This window comes from Xiphophorus couchianus, chromosome 4 (assembly GCF_001444195.1).
Source record: "Xiphophorus couchianus chromosome 4, X_couchianus-1.0, whole genome shotgun sequence".
Lineage (NCBI taxonomy): Eukaryota > Metazoa > Chordata > Actinopteri > Cyprinodontiformes > Poeciliidae > Xiphophorus > Xiphophorus couchianus.
This window is the reverse complement of record NC_040231.1, coordinates 13,252,056-13,275,720: the sequence shown is the minus strand read 5'-3', so window position 1 is coordinate 13,275,720 and position 23,665 is coordinate 13,252,056. Positions and strand designations below refer to the sequence as shown.

Sequence of the window (23,665 nt, the reverse complement as noted above, 5' to 3'; positions counted from 1 at the left end):
CAGGGCACATAAGGTCACCTCATAAAAATGAAAAATAATACATTTTAAAGAAAAAAATCTAAACAGAAAAAAGAAAATAAAGAGATCCAAGTGAAAATGTTTGTTTGAAAGGCAGCGTGGGATTTAAAGAAAGACAGCGTCCCACAGAGTCCTTTCCTGTGGGCAACGTTGTTAAATGGAGGAATCTTGTGTATAAGTTGGTAATAAACAGAGCTTGGTAGTAACTAGTTACATTTACTCAGTCACAGTTACATGAGTTACTTTTTTAAAAAGTACTTTTAGGAGTGTTTTTACTACGCTTTACTTTTTACTTTTACTTGAGTAACTTTATTATGAAGTATTTCTACTCTTACTTAAGTAAAATTTCTGGATTTTCTACCCACTGAATGAAAAACAAATATTTTTTAACCAAATATTCACCAGACACAGACACACACTGGAGTTTTTGTTAAAGTTTTATAAAAATTTATTGAAAGAAACTGTTTTGGAAAAAAAATATATTTTGCCTGATTTTGTTTTTTGTTACTTATACACAGTAATGTCATTTTTATCCTTAAAATACCAACAATACCACACAAATTTATATTCTGGTCCATCTGATGATTTAATTTTTAAATATTAAATTATTAATAATTTGATCGGTTACTTAGTACTTAAATAGACTGTTAACCAAATACTTTTTGTTTACTCTTACTTGGGTAATTACTTGAATGGCTACTTTTTGCTTTTACTTGAGTAAAAATAAATTAAAGCAGTGCTACTCTTACTTAAGTAAAACTTTTGGGTACTCTACTCACCTCTGGTAATAAATGTAAGTTAGTAAATCTTACTAAAATAATGATTTTTGTTATTGCCAAAAAATAAATCACTTTTGGCAAAAAAATGACAGAGGCCATTATTTTAGGAAGGTGACAACATATTTTCATAGAGCAAAATTTGAGGTTTCAAGTGTAAAGTGGTCTTTTTTTCCTGTTTATCTCGTGTTTTTCAGCGTTGCTCTCTGATTACTTTGTGCTTCCCTTTCTCCGGGGTTTATAAGTGCTCCAGCTGGGCGATGGGCACCGCTTCCTCAGCTACAGTAAAAACAAATCTCTGTGAATGTGGAGACCAAAGGAGGACTGGATAAAGTAGGAGCAGGTCGCCGTGGAAGGTCAGCATCCTTTCATCAACATGTGGGAATTCCTCCACTCTGCCAGCCAATTCCTAAACATAAACACACACAAACACAGAGAGAAACAGAGAGGAAGAGAGGGAGGCAGGGGCAGTTTGACTGAATGGCCTATAGTCATGGTTACAGCAGCACTCCATCAGTCCATTCAAGGAACAGATGGCCGATGTGCAACAGGAGGCGTATGTTTCAATGAACACACACGCACACACACACACATGCGTGGATGTGCCCCCGCTCAGAGGGAGGGTATTGAACAACCAGCAGCATATGTTCCACTAGTCAGAGAGCATTCATTCACGGTCAGACGAGGGTGGAGGGGAGAGAGTGAGGAAGAGGGATAGATGGAGGGTAATAAAGATAAAAAGAGTGGTTGGGAATGAAAGACGGAGAATAGTTGGAAGGAGAAACAGCCAGGGAGGGAGAGGTTCCTGTTCTAAAAGCTCGGGCTGATGTTAGCGTGGCGCGAACAGGCACACCTACAGCAGGACCTCTGCTGAACTAATTTAAAAATCTCAGCGGGGAAACACACTTCACAAGCGTTTCTTTAGCAACCAGGACACATCTCAGTGAAAAGTGGAAAAACATCCATCTTTGATCCATGAGAGATTTCAAATCCAACTTGAGAATATTGGTAAAAGTTATGTAAACATGAACTGTATGACTATGTGTATGCCGTGAGTTTGTGTTTCAAGTTTGTTATAGATATGTAAGGTATAAAGCTAAATCTTGGTTCTCCATGTTTGACTCTTGTTCTGGTACTCCACAATTTATAAACTAACAGGAGTTTCTCTAGGTTTTGCTCCAATATTAAAATTATAAAGCTAAATGTTGGTCTAATAAGTACTCCACAATTTATAAGCTAGAAAGCAACTTTTGGTGTTATATTTTCTGTTTTATTTTATGATTGTGTTGTATTTTAACGACCAGTCAAGGGACTGCAGATGTAAATTAGCTTGTGCTATACTCTGGTAAAACAAATCAAATGGTGACATTTATGTTTGAGCTCTGTGTTGTCCCTTTTATAAAGTTTATTGTTACTACTACTTAGAACAAGGCAATAAATCTTAGATTTTTAATACCTAATTCATTTTGTAATTTTTAATAGAAATTATCTCGCTTTTTCTTCTTTAAAAGAAATTAGAAATTTCAGAAAATAGTTTTTAAAACTGGCTTTTATCTCAATCATCTCTTCTGGGAGTTAACCTGAATTCAAAGTCCAAACAAACAGAAGCTGTAAACCTTGCTTCTCAAACCAGATGGTAGGTCTTGGGTTTACACTCTCGTGTGAAAACAGATGTTCAATTACACAATCGTACATCCTGGAAAAGCAGAAGTGGCGCCTACCGCACAACCAATAAGAATGCAGAAAGAGGTTTCTGAATTCAAAGTCAACAACAAAACTCTTATCTCTTCCAGCAGCCATTGTACAGCACATACAGTAGTAGAAACAGCTGACCAAACATGCTGGAGCTCAGCTTGAGTTGCTAGGTAACAGGCTGGGTTTTGCTGGGGTTGCTAGGTGACGGGAAGTGCTTCTCACTGACCATTACCAAAAAACATTGACATATTACCAAAAAACAGCTGGCTGTGTTTTTCAAGCACTTGGGTTGTTTTTAGAAACAGAAAAACCCAAATGAAAGTTCAAGTTCGTAACAGGTCCCCTTTAAAACTGAACAAAGTGTACAAAAATATATTTTTTGTTGCCTGATATGTGAGAAATAAGTTGATGAAAACAGAGTTGAGCCTATATAATCACCTTCAGACTCTGATAAGCTTCACTGGACCGGCGTGGCAGCGAGAAAGTTTTATCGTCCGCTAATAAATCTCAAAATGAGCTCAAACTTCATCATCTGTTTCTTCATTCTCTCCCTGCTTCTCATTACTTTATTCCTTTCAAATCATTGCCTCTGTCAGTGTGTGTGTGTGTGTGTCCAACTCCACTGACCACATGGCATTAGGGCAGCAGACTGTAGTGTGTTTGAACTGGTTACTGGCTCACACACACTCTCTCTCTGTGTTGGCCTCAGCTAAAGAAAGCAGTTTGTATTTATAGACTTTTGTAAATACACGAGGGTTATATTTGTACACCATGGCTCTGTGTATTTCTGGATGCCTGTGTCCCTCTGCGTGCCTTTGTGAAATCGACAACAACAAAATAACAGTCATTTCTGCCCCCGGGATTCTTTTGTGTCTGAAGTATGGGTGCACAGATGCTTTGGGACAAACCAGCAATTCAGGATGAAGTCTTAAAACGTTTTTGGGGGTAAAACTGCAGCACTGCTGGTTGATCACAAGGAAAGTTAAATTATCAGCACCAAATATGAGGGTAACTGCAGTCCCAATAATATTGCATTGAGCTGTTTATTAGTCTAGTAACTAGGAATATTAACTTTTTGGTAATTTCAAGGACTTTTAAAACAAATTTATGGGGAGGAGTAAAGTTATGTTTATTTTTGATTATTTTTCTTCTTTGCCACAATTCAGAATCTGTGGCAAAACGTAAAAATTGCTGGTCACAGTAATCTGACTTAGCCTAAGCTGAGATGCAAAGAAAAAATTTGCAAAAATGTACACATTTACGTCTTTAAAATGGTAGTTTAGGGCTAGATAATAAATCAATAACAATATACATTGCGATAGACGTGTGATCGGTATCAATAGATAATACGTCTAATAGAATATTAAAAAATTTCACTGAACTCAGATCCAGAATTGGGAAGACTTTCAACTAACTCACTCTCTGGTTACCTAGCAACAACTAGCTCACTCATTCTTTGGTTACTTAGCAACCATCTGCTGAGTGAGCAGCAGTTTAAAGTTTTCCCACTGTGCCTCATAACTGCTTAAAATTAAAAACACAATGGCGTGGAGTGAAAACTGTGGATAAAAGAGTTATCGTCACACCACCAGTTTGAAAATATTTCAAATATTTAAAAAAAACTAATCAATAATTATCAATGTCGACTGACATAAAACGCTTGTATCTTGATATGTTTTTCAGCCATGTCGTCCAGGCCGAATATTAATAACGGTAAAATTTTAGGAGGAAGTGGCTGTGTTTGAAAAAAAACAAAACAATCATGTATCCTTTTTTTCCATGCACCCCCCCCCCCCCCCCCCCCCCCCCCCAAAAAAATATTTCCTCTTTCAGTTTTTTAACCACCTCATAATGATTTTTCAAATAAAATCTCGATTAAATTTGTGGTTGTGACGTGAAAAGTTCCATAAACAGTCGACCATGAGAGTGTCTTCAATGACCTCAGCTGGAGAAAAGTCTCAGCGCGGTTCGATAAGACCGCCATCACAAAGGAAGGAGGTCTGAGGCGGTCTCAGGGAGGAGGCCTCTGGAGAAAGTTTGTCTGTCTGTGTCGCTGCTGCTGGAGGGACCACGCCCGGACCTAAACCACACACACAGGAAGCTGATCTGTCAGACTGCCAACTGGGTTTCCTCTGGCTGATGGCAGACTCCCTGCAGCTCATCTTCCCTTCTCCTGATCCAGAACGCTGCTGCTCGCATTCTCACTAAAACCAGGACGATAGAGCACATTGACCCAGTTCTAAAGTCCCTACACTGGCTCCCGGTAGCTCAGAGAACAGACTTTAAAATATTGTTAGTTTATAAATCAGTGACCGGCACAGCACCACAATACATTAAAGATCTGCTGCTGTTGTATCAACCTTTCAGGTCTTCTGATTCTGGTTCTGCTCTGCATTCCCAGAACCAGAACCAAACATGGAGAAGCAGCATTCAGCTTCTGTCCACCACAAATCTAGAACAAACTTCCAGAAAACTGCAAAACAGTCGAAACACTGAGTTCCTTTGAATTTAGACTAAAATCCTCCTGTTTAGAGTTGCTTTTGAAACCTAATAAATGAAACCCAGACCAACATTTTGATGTATAATGATTTCACCTGACAAAATGTAATGCCTCGATTTTTCACTGTGTTCTACATCTTTGTATTTTTTGTGTTTTTATCATGTAAAGCGCTTTGAACAAACTTGTTGCTGAAATGTGCTACTGACCCTTTTTAAGTGACGTCACGGCCTTCAGAACTCCGCCATGATGGACGTAAAAAATAACCAATGCACTCCTTTAAGCCTGTCAGAAAACGGATATCTGGGAGCAAAATATCGCTTTTATTTAGGTGATTTCACTTTAAAGTTGGCCATAGGATCCTGCCTGGTCGGATGCACAGACAGAGGTGAAAACCAAACTTGTCGTTTTATTGTATAACTTTTAGTGAGGAAATATGGCGGTGGATAGCTGCCGTCAATCATAAAGACTGTTAGCCCTCAGTCTAACTGTGGATCTGCAGAGAACACTTTTTATAAGGTAAGAAGATTAACGGTCATATTCTTTATGAGTACCAGTAGGTATGATTACAAAGATATTAAATATCGCATTATGGAGAACATACGTGTCCATTGGTAACCATGGAAACTGTGCCCCACTGTCATGTAGCCTAGCATGTACGGGTAAAACTGGTTTGCATGTCGTGTTTTGTACACTTTGAAGGCTGCTATGGTGTGAAGGGAAATGCCGTTTATGATGTAGTGATATAAATCATGTGGTGTGAATTCAGGCAAAATCGGTAATTTGATCAACACGTCAGGAGGGAGGAGGTCCGGGTTCCGTCTGAGCCTCAACCAGGTGGGTTAAGTTCACAGACAAATTAGCTCAACTCGAACAAGTGGATCCGCGAATAAACTGACAGAAACACTTTGGAAAAACATTTTCAGTCGCTCAGTTCAATACTCCAGATCCTCATGTCTGACGTCCATCATGGCGCCTCGAATGACTAAGTTGACAGTTGCACAGGATCAATACAAATAAACTTGTCTTCCTCTCTTCTCTCCCCCCTTACATCATCACACATCAACCTGTCTCCTTTAGTTTTTAAAATCAACCATTTTCCTCCAATTCGCCTTTTATTTCACCCTCCATCCTCTCACCACAGAAGTCTTCCTTCCTGCTGTTGTTATTATCTAGAATGGGTTGTGTATGCATGTAGTGCGCCCCACCCAGGTGCCTCCTTCTCTCTCTCACTCACTCTCTCACACACACACACACACACACACACCCACGCACCCACCCACACTCACCCACTGCACTCACCGCAGTTACAAACCCCACAACACCCACACGCTCTGTTGATTCTTCTGCTGCCACTGGCCCGGGAAGAAAGGCAGGGAGTGGAGTGTGTGGTTACATCCCATTAAAAAAGGTTTTATGAGTAAATCAGTCACTTTCTGTCGAGGTTCAGACTCCTGCCCCTGCATCCTTTTATAACTCCAGCAAACACAGTAAATACGCAAACTTTTTACTGCTTCTTTAAAACCATATTTGATTTCACAGATCACCAACAAAGCTGGGAAAACGGCCAAAACACAAAGTATTTTTGGTCTAGTTTCTAGTGCAAATATCTTAGGACAGTTGAAATAAGACAAAACTAACTTTTCAGCAGGAAATCCTTCATATTGATGAAAAAGTAATCATCCCAGTAGCAGATTATTTCACTTCTATTATTTCTTCATCAATATTAAGGAATTATTTTGTTAAAACAAGCTCGTATTTCTTTTTGAAAAGTTTTTTGAAAGTTGGTTTTGTCCTATTTCAAGTTCACTAAGATATTTGCACTTGAAACTGGACCAAAAATACTTAGTAAGATTTTGTGCTTTTGGAGTGCTTCCTTTGTGTTTGTAGTATTTATATGTATCTTGACCAGAAACACGTTTCAGTTTTAAACTCTAATTAATTAGTTAAAAAATTTAACTTAAACATTTTGTCACATTACAATCACAAACGTCTGTGTATTTTATTTGCCTTACATGTCATATAAGCATAAAAAATAACATTTACAGCATAAGGACAGGAACTCAGTTAATTAAGAATCCAAATCAGTTTTATTACAAATTTACTGACATGAAAAATTACAAACATTATAGATGGTTTCTTATAAAACTCTAATGCTGAATCTAATTTGTTTCTGATTGTTTTGACACCACTGTATCTTATTTGAGACACAATCAGGCACACAAAAATGTTCCTTTTGAGCCACACAAGGATCACAAAATTAGTTTAATTGATTTAATTTCCCTTTGGAATCAATAAAATACCTTTGAATATCCTCAAAAGGCCCGTTGTGGCAGGATGTACTTATAAAGCTATGCGATTAACTGTTAAAAATAATAAATAGTTGTCACTGGATTCGATGAGAACGTCTTGAAATTAAACAATATTATAATTTTTTCCCCCACATCTTATAAATAAAAACTCCCTTGATTTGATCAAAGTAATATTTAAGAACACAACTTTTATAGTGAAAGTTTTATTTATGTGGAGGGCCACATAAATACTTACTGCAGGCCGGATTTGGCCCCCAGGCCTTTAGTTTGACTACTACAGTACTGTTTTTTTCTTATTTTCTCTCAGAAAATTTGGTATGACACATGCTTTTTTCCAACTATTGCATATTTATTTTCTAAAAATGCATTTCTCTGTGTCTGAGAAGCCTCTGTAAAGCCAAACCTCTGTGCTTCAGATCTGTAAGAGCCACCATCACTCCGTCAACAGTTGACCTCCCTCCGTTTGTTAAGTAAATCGCTCTCACGTTTCTTCTCTAATCTGCTTACAGCCACATGCACAAACACAAACACACACAGACACACTCACACTGAACAAAGACAAAACGCTTCAGCTGGAAAACTTTCCCTGCTTTATTTTTCACTGCATAGGAATAATAATGTTGGCCAGGATTTTCAGTGACACTCCTAGCACAAAACAGTGCTTAAAGTTGCTGTATGTAACTTTTCTAAAAATATTTTTTATATTTTAGTTGAAACTGTCACTATGCTGCGACAGTTTGATATGAGAGATAATCATATGAAGAAAATCGAGCTCCTTTGCCTTCTTCCAGCGCTAACTAGAAACAACCAATCAGAGCCAGGAGGCGGGTCTTAGTGCTGTCGATCATCCTCATGAACACGAAACAATTCAACTCTGCATTATTTTCCCTTCGTTGTGGCGCTGTGATTTTTAAAAGTACAATAAGTGTCAAAAACTGGACGAATTGCCTCGTTTTTGTAGAAAACATTCATAACAATCATCAGATAGGATGAAATATTTTATGAAGTATAAGAACTGGCAGCAATTATGTAAAATTAAATTATTGGCCAATATATAAGAGAAATTCACTTCACAGAAACCGAACAGTTTATAGCTTTATATCCAGACAGATACATATTTTACTGAGTGAAACTTTGGTAACTTTCTCAGATTTAATTTAAAACACATCTTTTTATAAACTAGATAAGAATAAGGGCACTACGACCAATTTTGTGACAGACTCCAACTCATCCTGCATTGAAACTGTATGGTTTTGCTGATATGACTCAATGAATAATAATGACGCCTCCAGGAGCGTCATAAGATGACCACATCACATTTTTACCTGTAAAAGAAAATAAAAATATGTATAAATTTTATTCCACTTTACCCACATTTGTTGGTCAATCGCATAAAATCCCAGTAAAGTTTCTATTGTGCAAAAATGACTCGCAGCAGCAAATTAAAATTAATAGTTAATTTTATAACCAATTTGACAACAACAACAAAAACAACTAACTGTTTGGTATCTGCACGAGTGTTTGGTTGAAGCTATTGTAAGTGTCTGTATTTCATGGTTTCCACTTTGGAAATATAAAATGTTTGAGAATAGATTTTAAGAAATGTATTTAAAAACATTAGCTTAGCTGCACAGACCAATAGAATAACTTATATGATATCTCCAGCGGAGCCCCTGCAGGACTGAGACTCATTCAAATTGTTATCAAATTTAGAAATATATTGTAATTTAAAACACTCTTGGATAAAATTTGGCATGTTGTCATTTATTTTCAGAGTATGAACAAATAATTTGCATTCAAGACACTTTTATTTGGCCAAATATCAGCTGTGGTGGATTTGATATCTGACACCAGCATTATGTTTTCTCTAAAGCCCATTATTGTAGGAAGGATTATTTCCCTGAATACACAGATTTTCCTTTTGTAACAGATAAGAGACAGAGCCAAACTCGGAGTCAAACCATAAACTTACGTGCTAAAGTAAGCTTTATTTTTATTAGTTCTTCGTCTTGTTTAAATGTTTTTGTCCTTAAATATAAAAGGTTTTGCTGGTATAAAGTAGAGACTACAGGATTTCTTTTAAACATACCATGGCACCATCACCATTGTGTTTCCTGTTTAGGCTCCGTTTCTCTTCCTGCTCCATCCTTTGGACAAACATTCCCAACGGATCATCCACTAATCAGTTTGTTCAGAGGAATTTGATCCACTCCTCCTTTTCATCACGTCTTTTTTTATCAAGTCCTTCTCTTTAATCCTTAGTTCCTCTCTCTTCAAGCTTCTGTTATATTCAGGGAGCAGGAGGGTGTTGCCATCTGAGCCGAGACGAAAGAAGAAATCAGTTTTTTGTTTATTTTAAAAAAAGGACAATCTGTTGATATTTCTGAGCCGGACGGTTCCTACCTGGGAGCCAGCTGGTATCTCCCTCTGTTGTGATGCAGCCGACCTCGGTTCTGTTTGGGAAGCCGATTCCGGTTCAGGGGTTGACCTTCGTAGGAGTTAGAGCGATGTGAATGGAAACTTTGACCTCCCCCTCTGTGATCTGCTCTCCACTGCGGTGTTTCTGGGTTTTCATAGCCGCTTTGTTCTCCACACGCCGCCTCTCTTTGCCTCCATGTTTGTCCATGTTGAAGGTCTCTTCTGGTCTCTCCTCTCCAGGCCTGATCAGCTCCTGAAGGGAAACCTGAGAGTGAGAGGAAAACAGATGGTGAAAACAATAACAAAACTTTAGAAAAACAGAGGAAATGGAAGATTTGACGCTTTGAAATGAGGGATTGCTGAATCTATAGCTGCATTTTCATTATGCTGCGTTCACACCGAAAACGTTTCGCGTGTCAAAAAACGCGTCCGACGCTTCATGTGAGACGTGTCAAAACCGTCGGGTGTTGAGAGGAGACTCCCTCAAACTCTTCCACCGTCTCCTGCATGTTTCGTCCAACTAAATACAACATTTATTTAACGTTTAATGTTTTTGCTGGATGGATTTGGATAGCTCAAATGTGGGGAAATATAAATAGTAAAAGTTATAACTTATTAACATTCCAACTTCCTCGCTGATCCTCTCCCAAGTCAGGTCTATATTCCCGTCTCTGTAGTTATAGCTCGATTGGTCGTAGATTACAGGTCAAGAACAAACATCGACAATTAGTTTATTCTCCATAGTTTTATTTTTCTGAGATCACGTCAGAAAAAAACACCACTACATGCTGGTTGACGCTCCGCATTTAAAGTTAAGAAAAAGTCTGTAGGGTTTGTTTTTTAACAAAGGCAAATCAGGAAGCTGTGTGTGATTTTATTACAAACTACAAAAAAACAAAAACATCCAAGTCCGGGTTTAGACTTTATCAAAAGAGACATGTGGTCTACTAAACTGAAAGGGGCCACAATATAAAGTCTGAGTGTTAAGTGAGTAAAAAAAGCACACGGATAGATGCCAAGTGCTGGTGAAAGGCATGTTAGGCCACAACCACACAAGATTTTTAGGCTCTACTTTGTTGACTATTTTATCTTCTAAAACCTGTCAAGGAGATTGGATCTGTGAGGATTAAAATGATTGTTATTAGAGGAAGATCGCAGCTCTCTGGTCATATTTTATATTCTGCAATTTAGCGTCTGTTTCCCTTTAGGACGTGGGAGAGCAGCTATTCTGGACTCAATGTCGGAGCGTGATTGCGAGGGCAGACAGGCAGAGGAGATATTCGCTGAGGAGACTAAACATCAGGCCCGATTCCAAACAAAAACCAAACCGGGCTTCTCAATGATACCACATAGCGCCACCACTACTCTCTCACACACACACTTCATCTCCCCACAGTTCTGTAGTAATGATTGGTGTCTGTGTCCAACAGAAATGAAGCTCTGAGACACGAGGAGTGTATATCATTCATCTATGAAACCAGAAACATCCTACTGAGACCCACAACGGGTCGCCCTGGGCAAAAAGCCCACAGTCCGGCGCAAATCCGAGAGTCGGCGCCAACATGGCACCCAAAGACGAAGGTTGGAAATGTTACGGTTAAAAGCTGCAGCTGCATTGTGGCGCTAAAAATCAGCATGCAACCTGAAGGTAAAGAGGTGAATCAGGATTTAAAGAGAAAAGAAAAGCATGAAACTGAAAGGACAAGGAGTGAAGGAGTGAAAGAGTGAAGGAGAGGGGAGCCGTGGAGGGGAAGGGGAGAGACAGACGTGAGGAGTCTGTAATCAGTTCGTCTTGTTGTGTGTCTTAAAATAGAGCTCTCCCAGCCTATAAACAGAAACCTGCTATTACTGCTGCCCTGACAAAGCAAGCCACCACCAAGCCGCGCACAGCACCGAGTGTGTGTGTGTGTATGTGTGGGCGTGTGAGTGTCCGCACACAAAAAGAAGTATGCATTACCACCACAGGACACATGGACTTCATTACAGCACGGCCCTCTGGGTAATGTGGTTCTGTTAAGAGAACTACAACTGTAGATCAATTGTCAGATCAGTTAGAGCACTATAGTGAAACATAAAGCTTATGATTTAAAAAAAATGAAGTGAGGAAGAAAACAACTCTTAAATTTTGACTTTTTCTCTTTAAATAAATTCTGTACTCTTCTAGATTTCACTATGTCGGTACAATAAACTGTTAGTCCAGACAAAATGCTGCATTTTTTCTTGAAATATTAAAACATTATGTTGATGTTTTTCTGACTCTCCAAGCTGCTGTATCGTTCTGTTTATATAAAACCTTTTACATTAAGCTTCCAAGTGAGAAAAATAGCAGATAATAAAATATGATGTGTCTATAGATCAAAACTACTTTTGAGAAAATAATAAAATATAACATTCTTTCAAGCTATGATGAAGCATGCTGAAAGAAAACAACTTAATTGGGGCACAGTGGGGAAACTTAAACTGCTGCTGCGGCAGTTACTCAACATGTTTTTGCTAGGTAACCAAAGAGTGAGCGAGTTGCTAGGTAACCAAAGAGTGAGTGAGTTGCTAGGTAACCAAAGAGTGAGTGAGTTAGTTGATCCCACCAACTTTGCTCAGCTCACCACTTACAATGATCAGTTTCTCTGATTTTACTTTTTACAGGTTTATGTTTGAGTAAAATGAACATTATTCTTTTATTCTATGAACTACTGTCAACATGTCTCTGAAATTCAAAGCAACAATTTTGTATTTATTTCCAGAAAAAGAGAAATGGTCAAAATACAGAAAAAGATGCAGAGCTTTCTGACTTCACATAATGCAAAGATAACAAGTTAATATTCATTTAGAAACAACAATATTAACGTTTTAATTCAGGAAGAGTTAAGAAGTCAATATTTGGTGGAATAACCAAAAGGTTTTCAATCGGGTTCAGTGCAGTGGACTCTTCAGTTTTTCCAGATCTGTATATTAAGAGAAAGGAACTCCATCCTTATTTTTCACTCAGCAAAAAGAGCTTATATTGTTAATTAACTCTCTTTTAAATATTATTATAATTGCCTTATTTCAGTTTATTGGGCTCAGGTGTTATTTTATGTTTTTGTTTTGGTTTATTACCTTAATGAGTTGAGGTTTGTCTGTATAACCTGCAAATAAACTGTTACATTTTCTGTTCATTCTTTAAAAAATATCTGAAAAGATGTAAATAAATACACTTAGAAATCTTCTTAAGACTCCAACTTCAGCCTCTGAAGTGCATGATATGAACAGCTTTCACAGTGATTCTTCTGCTCAATATCTGAGCTTGTTTATCCTGCTGCAGTAGAAAGTTACTAAACAAGAAACAGATTGGGAAAGCAGGTTTGACGTTTAGGGTCCCCATGGCTCAACGAGGACATTGAGGTTATCTGGAATGCATTTGAGCCACAGGATCCTAAAAACAGCAGAACGACTCTTAATTTTTTTCCTTTCTGACCCTCGAGGAAGGTTTCAAGATCAAACATCTCTTCCAAAGAGTCCGGGCATCATTACATCAAACAAAAAGCAATAGAGAATAAACATCCACAGCACAGAAAGAAAAATAAAAAGTATTTCTTTATTCTAAAGGGACGTGAACTAAATTAGAGGTGGTTATTAAAAAAATATTCAGAACTTCTAATATTTCTATTTTCATTCAATCAGCTCTGGATTTTTAAGTTTTATAGATTCAGACACACTTTTCAAGTAGTTTTATTTATAAACTTCTTTTTTGTGTTAATAAAATGTTTTTCTTCAAGACAGAAACATGTAGATACATATGTACTGTAATACCTTCTTACAACACCTTTACAGAAAAACAAAAAAAACCATTATTTTTACAGAATATGCAGGAGAATCTCAATGAAATAAAAAAAGTTATTTTGATTGTTATAGCGTACAGATAGTGATATTATAAAATTAATATACTTTGGTTTCTTCAGACACCAGGATCTGTGTTTTTCTGTATTTATTTAGAGTTTTCTGTGTCCTTAAGTTTCTTCGTTGTCCTGTCCTCCCCTTGATTGTTCCCAGGTGTGTCTCGTCTCTGTGATTACCCTCCCGTGTATTTAACTCCACCTGTGTTCCTTGTCGGGTCCTCGTCAATGTTTAGCTTATTTGTCGTCAATGTCGAGTCTAGTTGTCGTCAGTGTTTCCATGTGCCTGCTGTTCGTTGTTTGGACTGTGCTTCGTCATTAAAACCATCATTATTCATCATACCTGGGTCCGCTGCATCTGCCTCACCAACCCTCACCACCCGCACTTCATGACATATTCAGCACATTTATTCCATTTTTGGAAATACAACTGAAATACGTCGGGGTTTTTTTTTTATTTTTTTTTTTAGATTTTTTAAAAATCTCTTATACTTTATATAACTATAAATGCAATCTTTTTGAATAAATCTTTTGTGCAAATTTACCGGTCATATATTTTGTATTTTAAACGTTACTTGTGCATTAGTTGTGAGATTTTATCAATTTCAAGTTCAGGAACGACGGATTTGTTCGGTCTTTGTATCATTATCTGATCATAATCCTATTAGCTTTCTGTCAAAATAAAAATATGACTTGCTTTTACAAGCATTTCCCCCAGACTTCTACATAATTGGTCCAGCAAGGAACAATCAGTGAATTGTATAATATCACCAGCGCTTCATCATTCAGTGAGTCTTCCACTTTATATAATAACCCAGTTGTCTCTGATATGTTTGTCTTTAAATTACTGATGTGTGGTTTCCAGTTTATGTTTTCATCAGGAGTAAAACAGGAATGTAATCTCTCTCCAGCAATTCTGAGGTTTGTTTCTTGATTTGGAAAACAAAAACTTGAGGACCAAAACGCTGCTTTATGCATCCCGCTGAATCAACATCTACTTTATCGAACGTTGTATATTAACAGGAAATAAATGGTGAGTCTGCAGTCTCACCTGAAGTGTTTGAGTATCGAAGGTTTCTCTGTGTTTCTCTGGGTCTGGACTGGAGGATTCTGCCTCTCTTCCTGCAGGTTTCCAGAAGTTTCTCCTTCAGCTGAACAAACTGAGAAAGGCAGAACATCTAGAAAGAAACGCAGATTTATTTAGAGTTTATACCAACATAAGGCCACATATACAGTAATTCACAGGGTTTATACACTTTTCCCACAATGAAATTCAATTATTTTTCAAGCATTTTAAAAGTAAGTTTTCAAACTTCTACAGCACCAAATGAAGTAAAAAAAATAGACAGTTTCAGTTCACTACTATATATTATTTATTACTGTTATTAATAAAGTCTTGTGGTAGTATTCTGCATTCCACAGCAGGATATAAATTCAACTAAATATAAACTTGATTGGTCCAAGAACAAAACATGAACAAAAAGTCTAACAATGACCATAATTACATGTAAAATAAAAGTCAAACTTTATTTTCACTACACAGATCAATAAGTCATTAAGCCATTAGGAACAATAAATATTCATCACATTGGAAAAATCCTAACAAATCATGTTAATATAAATGACCTTCCTGTTCAAATTAAATGCTTAAAGCACAAGATACAAAGAAAGTTTGTATATTTTAAAAATGTTCTTGCTAGCCTTTCTGTCATTTAGCAAAGAGGAATAATTTTGCTGATTCTAACTAATATAAAACAAGAAATTTTTAGTCTGATTTAACTCCAGACAGTGAAATAAAAAGTGTGTTTTTATTATTTTTAAATATCTGGTTCCAACTGCACTGTAAAAACAACTCTCTCTAATTTAAATTAGTCTTTTTTAAAGACTTTTTTTTAACAGTGTGTAAATTTAGGCTTTTAATTAAACATTAGACTACACTTTAATAAAAAGTCCTTAAAAACCTTCAAGGACTTCATATTAAAATAAACCACTTTCCAAACCCTGAAAAGCATTTTCAAGGATTTCACTTATCTCAATATCTAAAACCTCACATTTCAAACAGTCAGGAGTATGATGTTTAAATGTGAATGAATCCTCTTTTCCTCTGCCTTAGTGTTGACTCAATCAAGCTCTCTTAAGTCTGCACTCACATCTCTGTCCAGCAGCTCAGACTTCTCCGCGCCGCTGTGTGCCAGCAGGTACTTGGAGTGGAACAGCCGTCCGTCAAAGCCGTGCCAAGGCATCAGAGCGGCGCTGGGCAGCGCACAGCCGCTGGCATTGTTGGCTCCCAGCAGGTGGCTCAGTCCTCGGACGTAGAGCGATCCCAGCTGCACGGCTCGACTCGAAAGGACAGGCAGCTGAGAACAGAGAAAGTTCTCTGGTTCTCATTTTGGATTGCCTCCACCACATTTGTTTTTTTTCTATTTGATTTACTAACGGGTGCAAGAGTTAGGAGGCATAAAAATATGAAACAGAGCATTGGTGATCAAAGTCATGCCTGCATGCTCTGAAGGGATTCTGTTTTCAAGTAATTTACTTTTTTAGCACCAATATATGGGACTCATTTGACTTCCAAGAAGTGAAAACTCTTCAAGATTGGATGTTGGGCCCCTTAATAACAATTAGGGCTGGACAATAAATCAATTCCATTATATATGAATCACAAAAGACACGTGATAAATATCAGCATTAAAATAAGTAGGTAAGTAAAAATAAAAAAAAAATTTGTGCTTTTCACAGACATATAGATCACATAGTGCTTCACAAAGGCAAGACAATAAAAAAAAACAAAGACACAAATTTGTTAACAAATACATAATAGATCTGATAGGATATTTAATACTCAATATGTAGAATATTCACTGAACCGCAAAGCATTCTGGTAGATATAGACTTTATCTGCTTAACCCTCCTCGGTGAGCTAAGCAAAGTTGGTGGGTTTAACCAACTCACTGCACTCTTTGGTTGCCTAGCAACTCACTCGCTCACTCTTTGGTTACCTAGCAACCACATGTTGAGTAACTGCCACGGCAGCAGTTTAAAGTTTCTCCTCCGTGCCTCTAACTGCTTAAAGATAAAAACACAACAGCATGAAGTGAAAACTGTGGATAAAACGGTAAAGGTCACGTCACTAGTTTGGCAGTATTTCAGATATTTAAAACAAAACTAATCAATAATTATCAATATGAAATGCTTTTTTTGACACATTTTTTAGCTATATTGTCTAGCTTTATCTTAGCTTGACTTTATTAGAATTATTTACTCCTAAATTTTATCTTCTTTTATTATCATTTTAAGGCTGCAACTAAAGATTATTTTAGTAACTGATTATTCTGACGTTTAATCAGATTAAGATTAAGAAATTGGCACATTCTAAAGATTTTAAATGAACCACTTAACTTTTTTGTTTGCTTACAAATCAAAATAAAAAACAAGTTTGGAGTGAAAACTGGACAAAACAGAGAAGGTCATGTTACCAGTTTGGCAGTATTTCAGATATTTAAAACAAAAAAACTACTCAACAATTACCGTTGTCATCGATATCGACTGATGTGAAATGCTGATATTGTGATATGTTTTTCAGATATATCGTCAATTTCTAATAACAATAACTAAATAAATAAATAATCTAACAAATAAATAACATTTTAGAAGGAAGTTTTACTAATAAGCTGATATAACAGACAGACAGGCAAAGCAACTTGTTTCAAGAAATCACAAAACTACTCTTACAATCAGAGCCAAATATCGCTGAATGCAATGTAATAACGGTCTCATTGCAAAAACGATCCATTTCCTCGGAACATGTTGAATAACGAACCACTGCAGAGACTACAAGAACTAAACAATGGATAATCTTCTCTGGCAATTTATCCTTCACGCCTTTTTGTGTTCAAGACAAATTAATGAACAAGAGACCACCTAGGAAGCCTTTGAACCTGATTATATAACCCAAACTGTGTGGAAAGAAGGTGGTTTTCTGGTTGTGTGGTCAGGTATTTAATGTGTTTCGCTTCATACTGCATTATCACTTCATGGATGAGTTAGTTCGGAGTATTTGTCAGTTTGTTTATCAGCTGTGCTCTGGTGGTGGAGCCATTTTTCCAGGACAATAATTTACTCTGAGTCAGTCTACGTCTCTCTGTTTTGGTTAAGTTTTGTTATTTTGATTGAGGAGAACCTATGAGTAGTCTAATTCCTGCTATCTAAACAATGTGAGACCCTGTTGGTCCATGTTTATTATTTACTCCTTCTGTTTATTTACCTTTATTCCATTAGTGTTATGTTTTGCCTGCTTGTTTCTGCTCTTGCTCCTTGTGTTTCCCTACTTGTGTTGTAAGTTCTTAATTATTCTTTCATTAAAACTTCAACATCAACTCACCACATCTGTTTGTTTGCTTGTGAGGCATGTGGTTGTGTTTCGATACAAAATACTAGATTTTCCTTTTGCTTTTTGGGGTTTTCACAACAGCGTTAGCACCAGTAATGAGTTGTTTTCATCCATGTTTTTATTTTTTGTTAGGAATCAAAACTTGCAGAAAAAACTTAACCCACATGGTGGCAAAGCTAATCAGTACAACGGCGTATTAGATCGTATAGATAGAAAAAAAGGAAGGAGTAAATTTCTTCCAAAACAACTGAAATTTTCTAGAAAAAAACGTGAACATTTGTGAGCTCCAAATCAGGAATTTGCTAGAAAAAAAAACTCAGAAAGTTTTTGTTTAATTTCTGGAATGTTTTGTAAAAAACCTGTAAATTCTGCATTTGAAAAGTCAAAAATTTGCAAGAAAAAAACTTGGGAATTTTTAGGTTAATTCCAGGAATTTTCTAAAATAAACTCAAAATTTCTGTTTTTTGGCACAAATACACTTTTGCCCTAATACACCACAATAAATCTGCTTTGGCAACTTCAACTGCCCGACCTTATCTGCTTCCCTGACATAAAGTAGCCAATTACATCCAGCTGAAGCCACCCACTTCACTGTTGCGCTGCCCTGTTAGCTGTCAGATAGCGAGGACAAATCCATCCAGCTATCTGTCTACCTACTTCCTGAAGAGTTGGGACTATCAAGCAAAGATAAGGTCAAGATAACAAAACAGTCCAAGAATGTGAGCGCCCTGACCAAGTTTTACTTTTATCCAGAAGTACAATCATGATGGTAAATAGCATGCTAAGCTACGTTAAAGAGAAACAAATTACATGTCAAAACCGAGTGATTTTAATACTAAATCTTAAAAACTGCCGGCACTCAAGCAATCTCTACTCTCTCAACAGTTGAACAGTTGATGCTGCACTTGTGTATACAGACAACACACAAGACGCACTTCAGAGATTTCCAGCTGTGAAAAAATTCGACATGCACATTAAAATACCTTTGAAATCTACAATCTTTTATCTCAACATTGCAGTTTTATGATAAAACTACCGTATTTTCCGCACTATAAGGCGCACCTAAAAACCTTCAAGCCGACAGTGCGCCTTATAATCCGGTGCGCCTTATATATGGACCAATAATGAACCACAACAGGTCTCGCAACTACGGTAAGCAGCCGCCGACTTCATTTTCCCCCGTAGAAGAAGAAGAGCGCGGTGCACGGTGGGTTTTGTGTAAAGACCCCAAAATGGCTCCTATTAAGAGACACGCTTACGACGCAGAGTTTAAGCTCAAGGCGATCAGTCACACAGTAGAACATGGGAACAGAGCAGCAGCGAGAGAATTTAACATGAACGAATCAATGGTGCGGAAGTGGATATATATTGTGATTGCACTAATGTTTGATTTACCGTAACAGTATCAGACTGTTTTTTACGTGTTTATTGAATCGAGGAAAAGTTCCCCTCCACTATATGTTATACCTTGGTGTTGTTAAAAGATAAACTGTGTCACGAAAATACCACGTCACTGACTTTACCTCGGGGAAAATAATCAAACAGCTGTTTATTCATTTTGGGAATGAACGGAGTTTTCAGAACGCTGGTTTGTAATCTATTAATAAAATTTAACTGACCTATCTGACTATTTTGTTGACATTCCCTTTATCGCAGTTCCATCTAATGGATGCATAACGTAACCTCAGCCTCTACTGTAGTGTCTATTCTATGTGCCTTATAATGCGGAAAATACGGTACTGTTAATATAAATAAAAGCTAACAATCGGATTGAGTTTCTGATTTAGTGCTATAAATCAGAAGACAAAACTAAAACTTTTTATAAATTAAATGCTAACATAAACAGACGCAAATATTGGGAGCTGAAATACTTAATGGGGTTAATGGTGATTAATCAATTATTGAAGTGATTGTCAACTAATTTAGTAACTGATTAATCATTAACTGGAGTATACAGACTCAAAAAAGTTATTTGATAAAAGAACAACATCCTCAGAACAGTACTCAAGGCAAAATGTACAAAAATATATACATTTTGCATTTGAGATAAGAAAAACTGTCTGTAAATACGTTCTGCCCAAAACTCATCAAGTGGCAGTTTTAGCTTCACCTGGTTCAAATTCAGTGAAAAAAATAATCTCACACTAAAACACATTTTCAACTCTACAGCGCATTAACGTTAAGTCAAGCACAAAGGACACAGCTTCTCAAATGTTGATGTTAGAGATCATTTTCAGCTGCAGATGCATCCTTTGCTACAGCTGATTAAGCAGGCTATTAAGGAAATAAAATTAATATTTTCTTATTTAAAAAATGATTTGAATTAATTCCTTATTTGTATATTTCAGTGTATTTCTGATTGCATGAAAAAGTCTTAAATAAAAAATATATTTTTTAAGATAGTAATTAGAATTATAATTAAAATAACCTTTAGTTGAACATGAAAGTTTAAGTTCAGGAGTCACAGAGACTTCACAGTGACTTCAGACACTGTGACGTCAGGAGTCAAAGACGTCTTCGGCCTCTGTGACTCCTGACGTCAGGAATCAAAGACGTCTTCGGCCTCTGTGACTCCTGAAGTCACAGAAGTCTTCAGCCTCTGTGACTCCTGAAGTCACAGAAGTCTTCAGCCTCTGTGACTCCTGATGTCTCAGAAGTTTTCAGCCTCTGTGACTCCTGACGTCGGAAGTCTTCAGCCTCTGTGACTCCTGACGTCGGTAGTCTTCAGCCTCTGTGACTCCTGACGTCACAGAAGTCTTCAGCCTCTGTGACTCCTGACGTCACAGAAGTCTTCAGCCTCTGTGACTCCTGACGTCACAGACGTTTTCAGCCTCTGTGACTCCTGACGTCACAGAAGTTTTCAGCCTCTGTGACTCCTGACGTCGGTAGTCTTCAGCCTCTGTGACTCCTGACGTCGGTAGTCTTCAGCCTCTGTGACTCCTGACGTCAGAAGTTTTCAGCCTCTGTGACGTCAGGAGTCACAGAAGTCTTCAGCCTCTGTGACTCCTGATGTCACAGAAGTTATCAGCCTCTGTGACGTCAGGAGTCACAGAAGTCTTCAGCCTCTGTGACTCCTGACGTTGGAAGTTTTCAGCCTCTGTGACTCATGACGTCAGACGTTTTCAGCCTCTGTGACTCCTGATGTCACAGAAGTTTTCAGCCTCTGTGACGTCAGGAGTCACAGAAGTCTTCAGCCTCTGTGACTCCTGACGTCGGAAGTCTTCAGCCTCTGTGACTCATGACGTCAGACGTTTTCAGCCTCTGTGACTCCTGATGTCACAGAAGTTTTCAGCCTCTGTGACTCCTGACGTCACACAAGTTTTCAGCCTCTGTGACTCCTGACGTCACAGACGTTTTCAGCCTCTGTGACTCCTGACGTCACAGAAGTTTTCAGCTTCTGTCACTCCTGACGTTGGAAGTCTTCAGCCTCTGTGACTCCTGAAGTCACAGAACTTTTCAGCCTCTGTGACTCCTGATGTCACAGACGTTTTCAGCCTCTGTGACTCCTGACGTCACAGGTGTTTTCAGCCTCTGTGACTCCTGACGTCACAGAAGTTTTCAGCCTCTGTGACTCCTGACGTCGGTAGTCTTCAGCCTCTGTGCATCCTGATGTCACACTAGTCTTCAGCCTCTGTGACTCCTGACGTCGGAAGTCTTCAGCCTCTGTGACTCCTGACGTCGGAAGTCTTCAGCCTCTGTGCATCCTGATGTCACAGAAGTCTTCAGCCTCTGTGACGTCAGGAGTCACAGAAGTCTTCAGCCTCTGTGACTCCTGACGTCACAGACGTTTTCAGCCTCTGTGACTCCTGACGTCACAGGAGTCATCAGCCTCTGTGACTCCTGACTTCGGAAGTCTTCAGCCTCTGTGACTCCTGACGTCAGAAGTTTTCAGCCTCTGTGACTCCTGACGTCACAGACGTTTTCAGCCTCTGTGACTCCTGACGTTACAGAAGTCTTCAGCCTCTGTGACTCCTGACGTCGGTAGTCTTCAGCCTCTGTGACTCCTGACGTCACACAAGTTTTCAGCCTCTGTGACTCCTGACGTCACAGAAGTTTTCAGCCTCTGTGACTCCTGACGTCGGAAGTCTTCAGCCTCTGTGACTCCTGACGTCACAGACGTTTTCAGCCTCTGTGACTCCTGACGTCACAGACGTTTTCAGCCTCTGTGACTCCTGAAGTCGGTAGTCTTCAGCCTCTGTGCATCCTGATGTCACAGAAGTCTTCAGCCTCTGTTACTCCTGACGTCGGAAGTCTTCAGCCTCTGTGCATCCTGATGTCACAGAAGTCTTCAGCCTCTGTGACGTCAGGAGTCACACAAGTCTTCAGCCTCTGTGACTCCTGACGTCACAGACGTTTTCAGCCTCTGTGACTCCTGACGTCACAGGAGTTATCAGCCTCTGTGACTCCTGACTTCGGAAGTCTTCAGCCTCTGTGACTCCTGAAGTCACAGAAGTCTTCAGCCTTGTGACTCCTGACGTCACAGGAGTTTTCAGCCTCTGTGACTCCTGATGTCACAGAAGTCTTCAGCCTCTGTGACTCCGGACGTCGGTAGTCTTCAGCCTCTGTGACTCCTGACGTCACACAAGTTTTCAGCCTCTGTGACTCCTGACGTCACAGAAGTTTTCAGCCTCTGTGACTTCTGACGTCGGAAGTCTTCAGCCTCTGTGACTCCTGACGTCACAGACGTTTTCAGCCTCTGTGATTCCTGACGTCACAGAAGTTTTCAGCCTCTGTGACTCCTGACGTCGGTAGTCTTCAGCCTCTGTGCATCCTGTTGTCACAGAAGTCTTCAGCCTCTGTGACTCCTGACGTCAGAAGTCTTCAGCCACTGTGACTCCTGACGTCGGAAGTCTTCAGCCTCTGTGACTCCTGACGTCACAGGAGTTTTCAGCCTCTGTGACTCCTGACGTCAGAAGTTTTCAGCCTCTGTGACTCCTGACGTCGGACGTCTTCAGCCTCTGTGACTCCTGACGTCGGAAGTCTTCAGCCTCTGTGACTCCTGACGTCACAGACGTTTTCAGCCTCTGTGCATCCTGATGTCACAGAAGTCTTCAGCCTCTGTGACTCCTGACGTCGGTAGTCTTCAGCCTCTGTGACTCCTGACGTCACACAAGTTTTCAGCCTCTGTGACTCCTGACGTCACAGAAGTTTTCAGCCTCTGTGACTCCTGACGTCGGAAGTCTTCAGCCTCTGTGACTCCTGACGTCGGAAGTCTTCAGCCTCTGTGACTGCTGACGTCACAGACGTTTTCAGCCTCTGTGACTCCTGACGTCACAGAAGTTTTCAGCCTCTGTGACTCCTGACGTCAGTAGTCTTCAGCCTCTGTGCATCCTGATGTCACACTAGTCTTCAGCCTCTGTGACTCCTGACGTCGGAAGTCTTCAGCCTCTGTGACTCCTGACGTCGGAAGTCTTCGGCCTCTGTGCATCCTGATGTCACAGAAGTCTTCAGCCTCTGTGACGTCAAGAGTCACAGAAGTTTTCAGCCTCTGTGACTCCTGACGTCGGAAGTCTTCAGCCTCTGTGACTCCTGACGTCAGAAGTCTTCAGCCTCTGTGACTCCTGACGTCGGAAGTCTTCAGCCTCTGTGACTCCTGACGTCACAGACGTTTTCAGCCTCTGTGACTCCTGACGTCACAGACGTTTTCAGCCTCTGTGACTCCTGAAGTCGGTAGTCTTCAGCCTCTG

At 39.0% G+C, this 23,665-nt stretch overlaps 1 protein-coding gene across 2 annotated transcripts in view; it reads right to left on the bottom strand.

The window, feature by feature from the left end:
* Positions 1–8,287: 8,287 nt before the first annotated feature.
* Positions 8,288–23,665, bottom strand: part of fam120b (family with sequence similarity 120 member B) — a 33,741-nt gene continuing 18,363 nt past the window's right edge. For both annotated transcript variants that reach the window (XM_028015510.1, XM_028015511.1), the window contains 4 exons: positions 15,739–15,945; positions 14,640–14,766; positions 9,702–9,981; positions 8,288–9,613 (listed from right to left, as the gene is read on the bottom strand). In XM_028015510.1, coding sequence (XP_027871311.1) covers positions 9,589–9,613; positions 9,702–9,981; positions 14,640–14,766; positions 15,739–15,945 — 639 coding nt within the window. In that variant the 3' untranslated portion in view covers positions 8,288–9,588. The remainder of the gene's footprint in view (positions 9,614–9,701; positions 9,982–14,639; positions 14,767–15,738; positions 15,946–23,665) is intronic.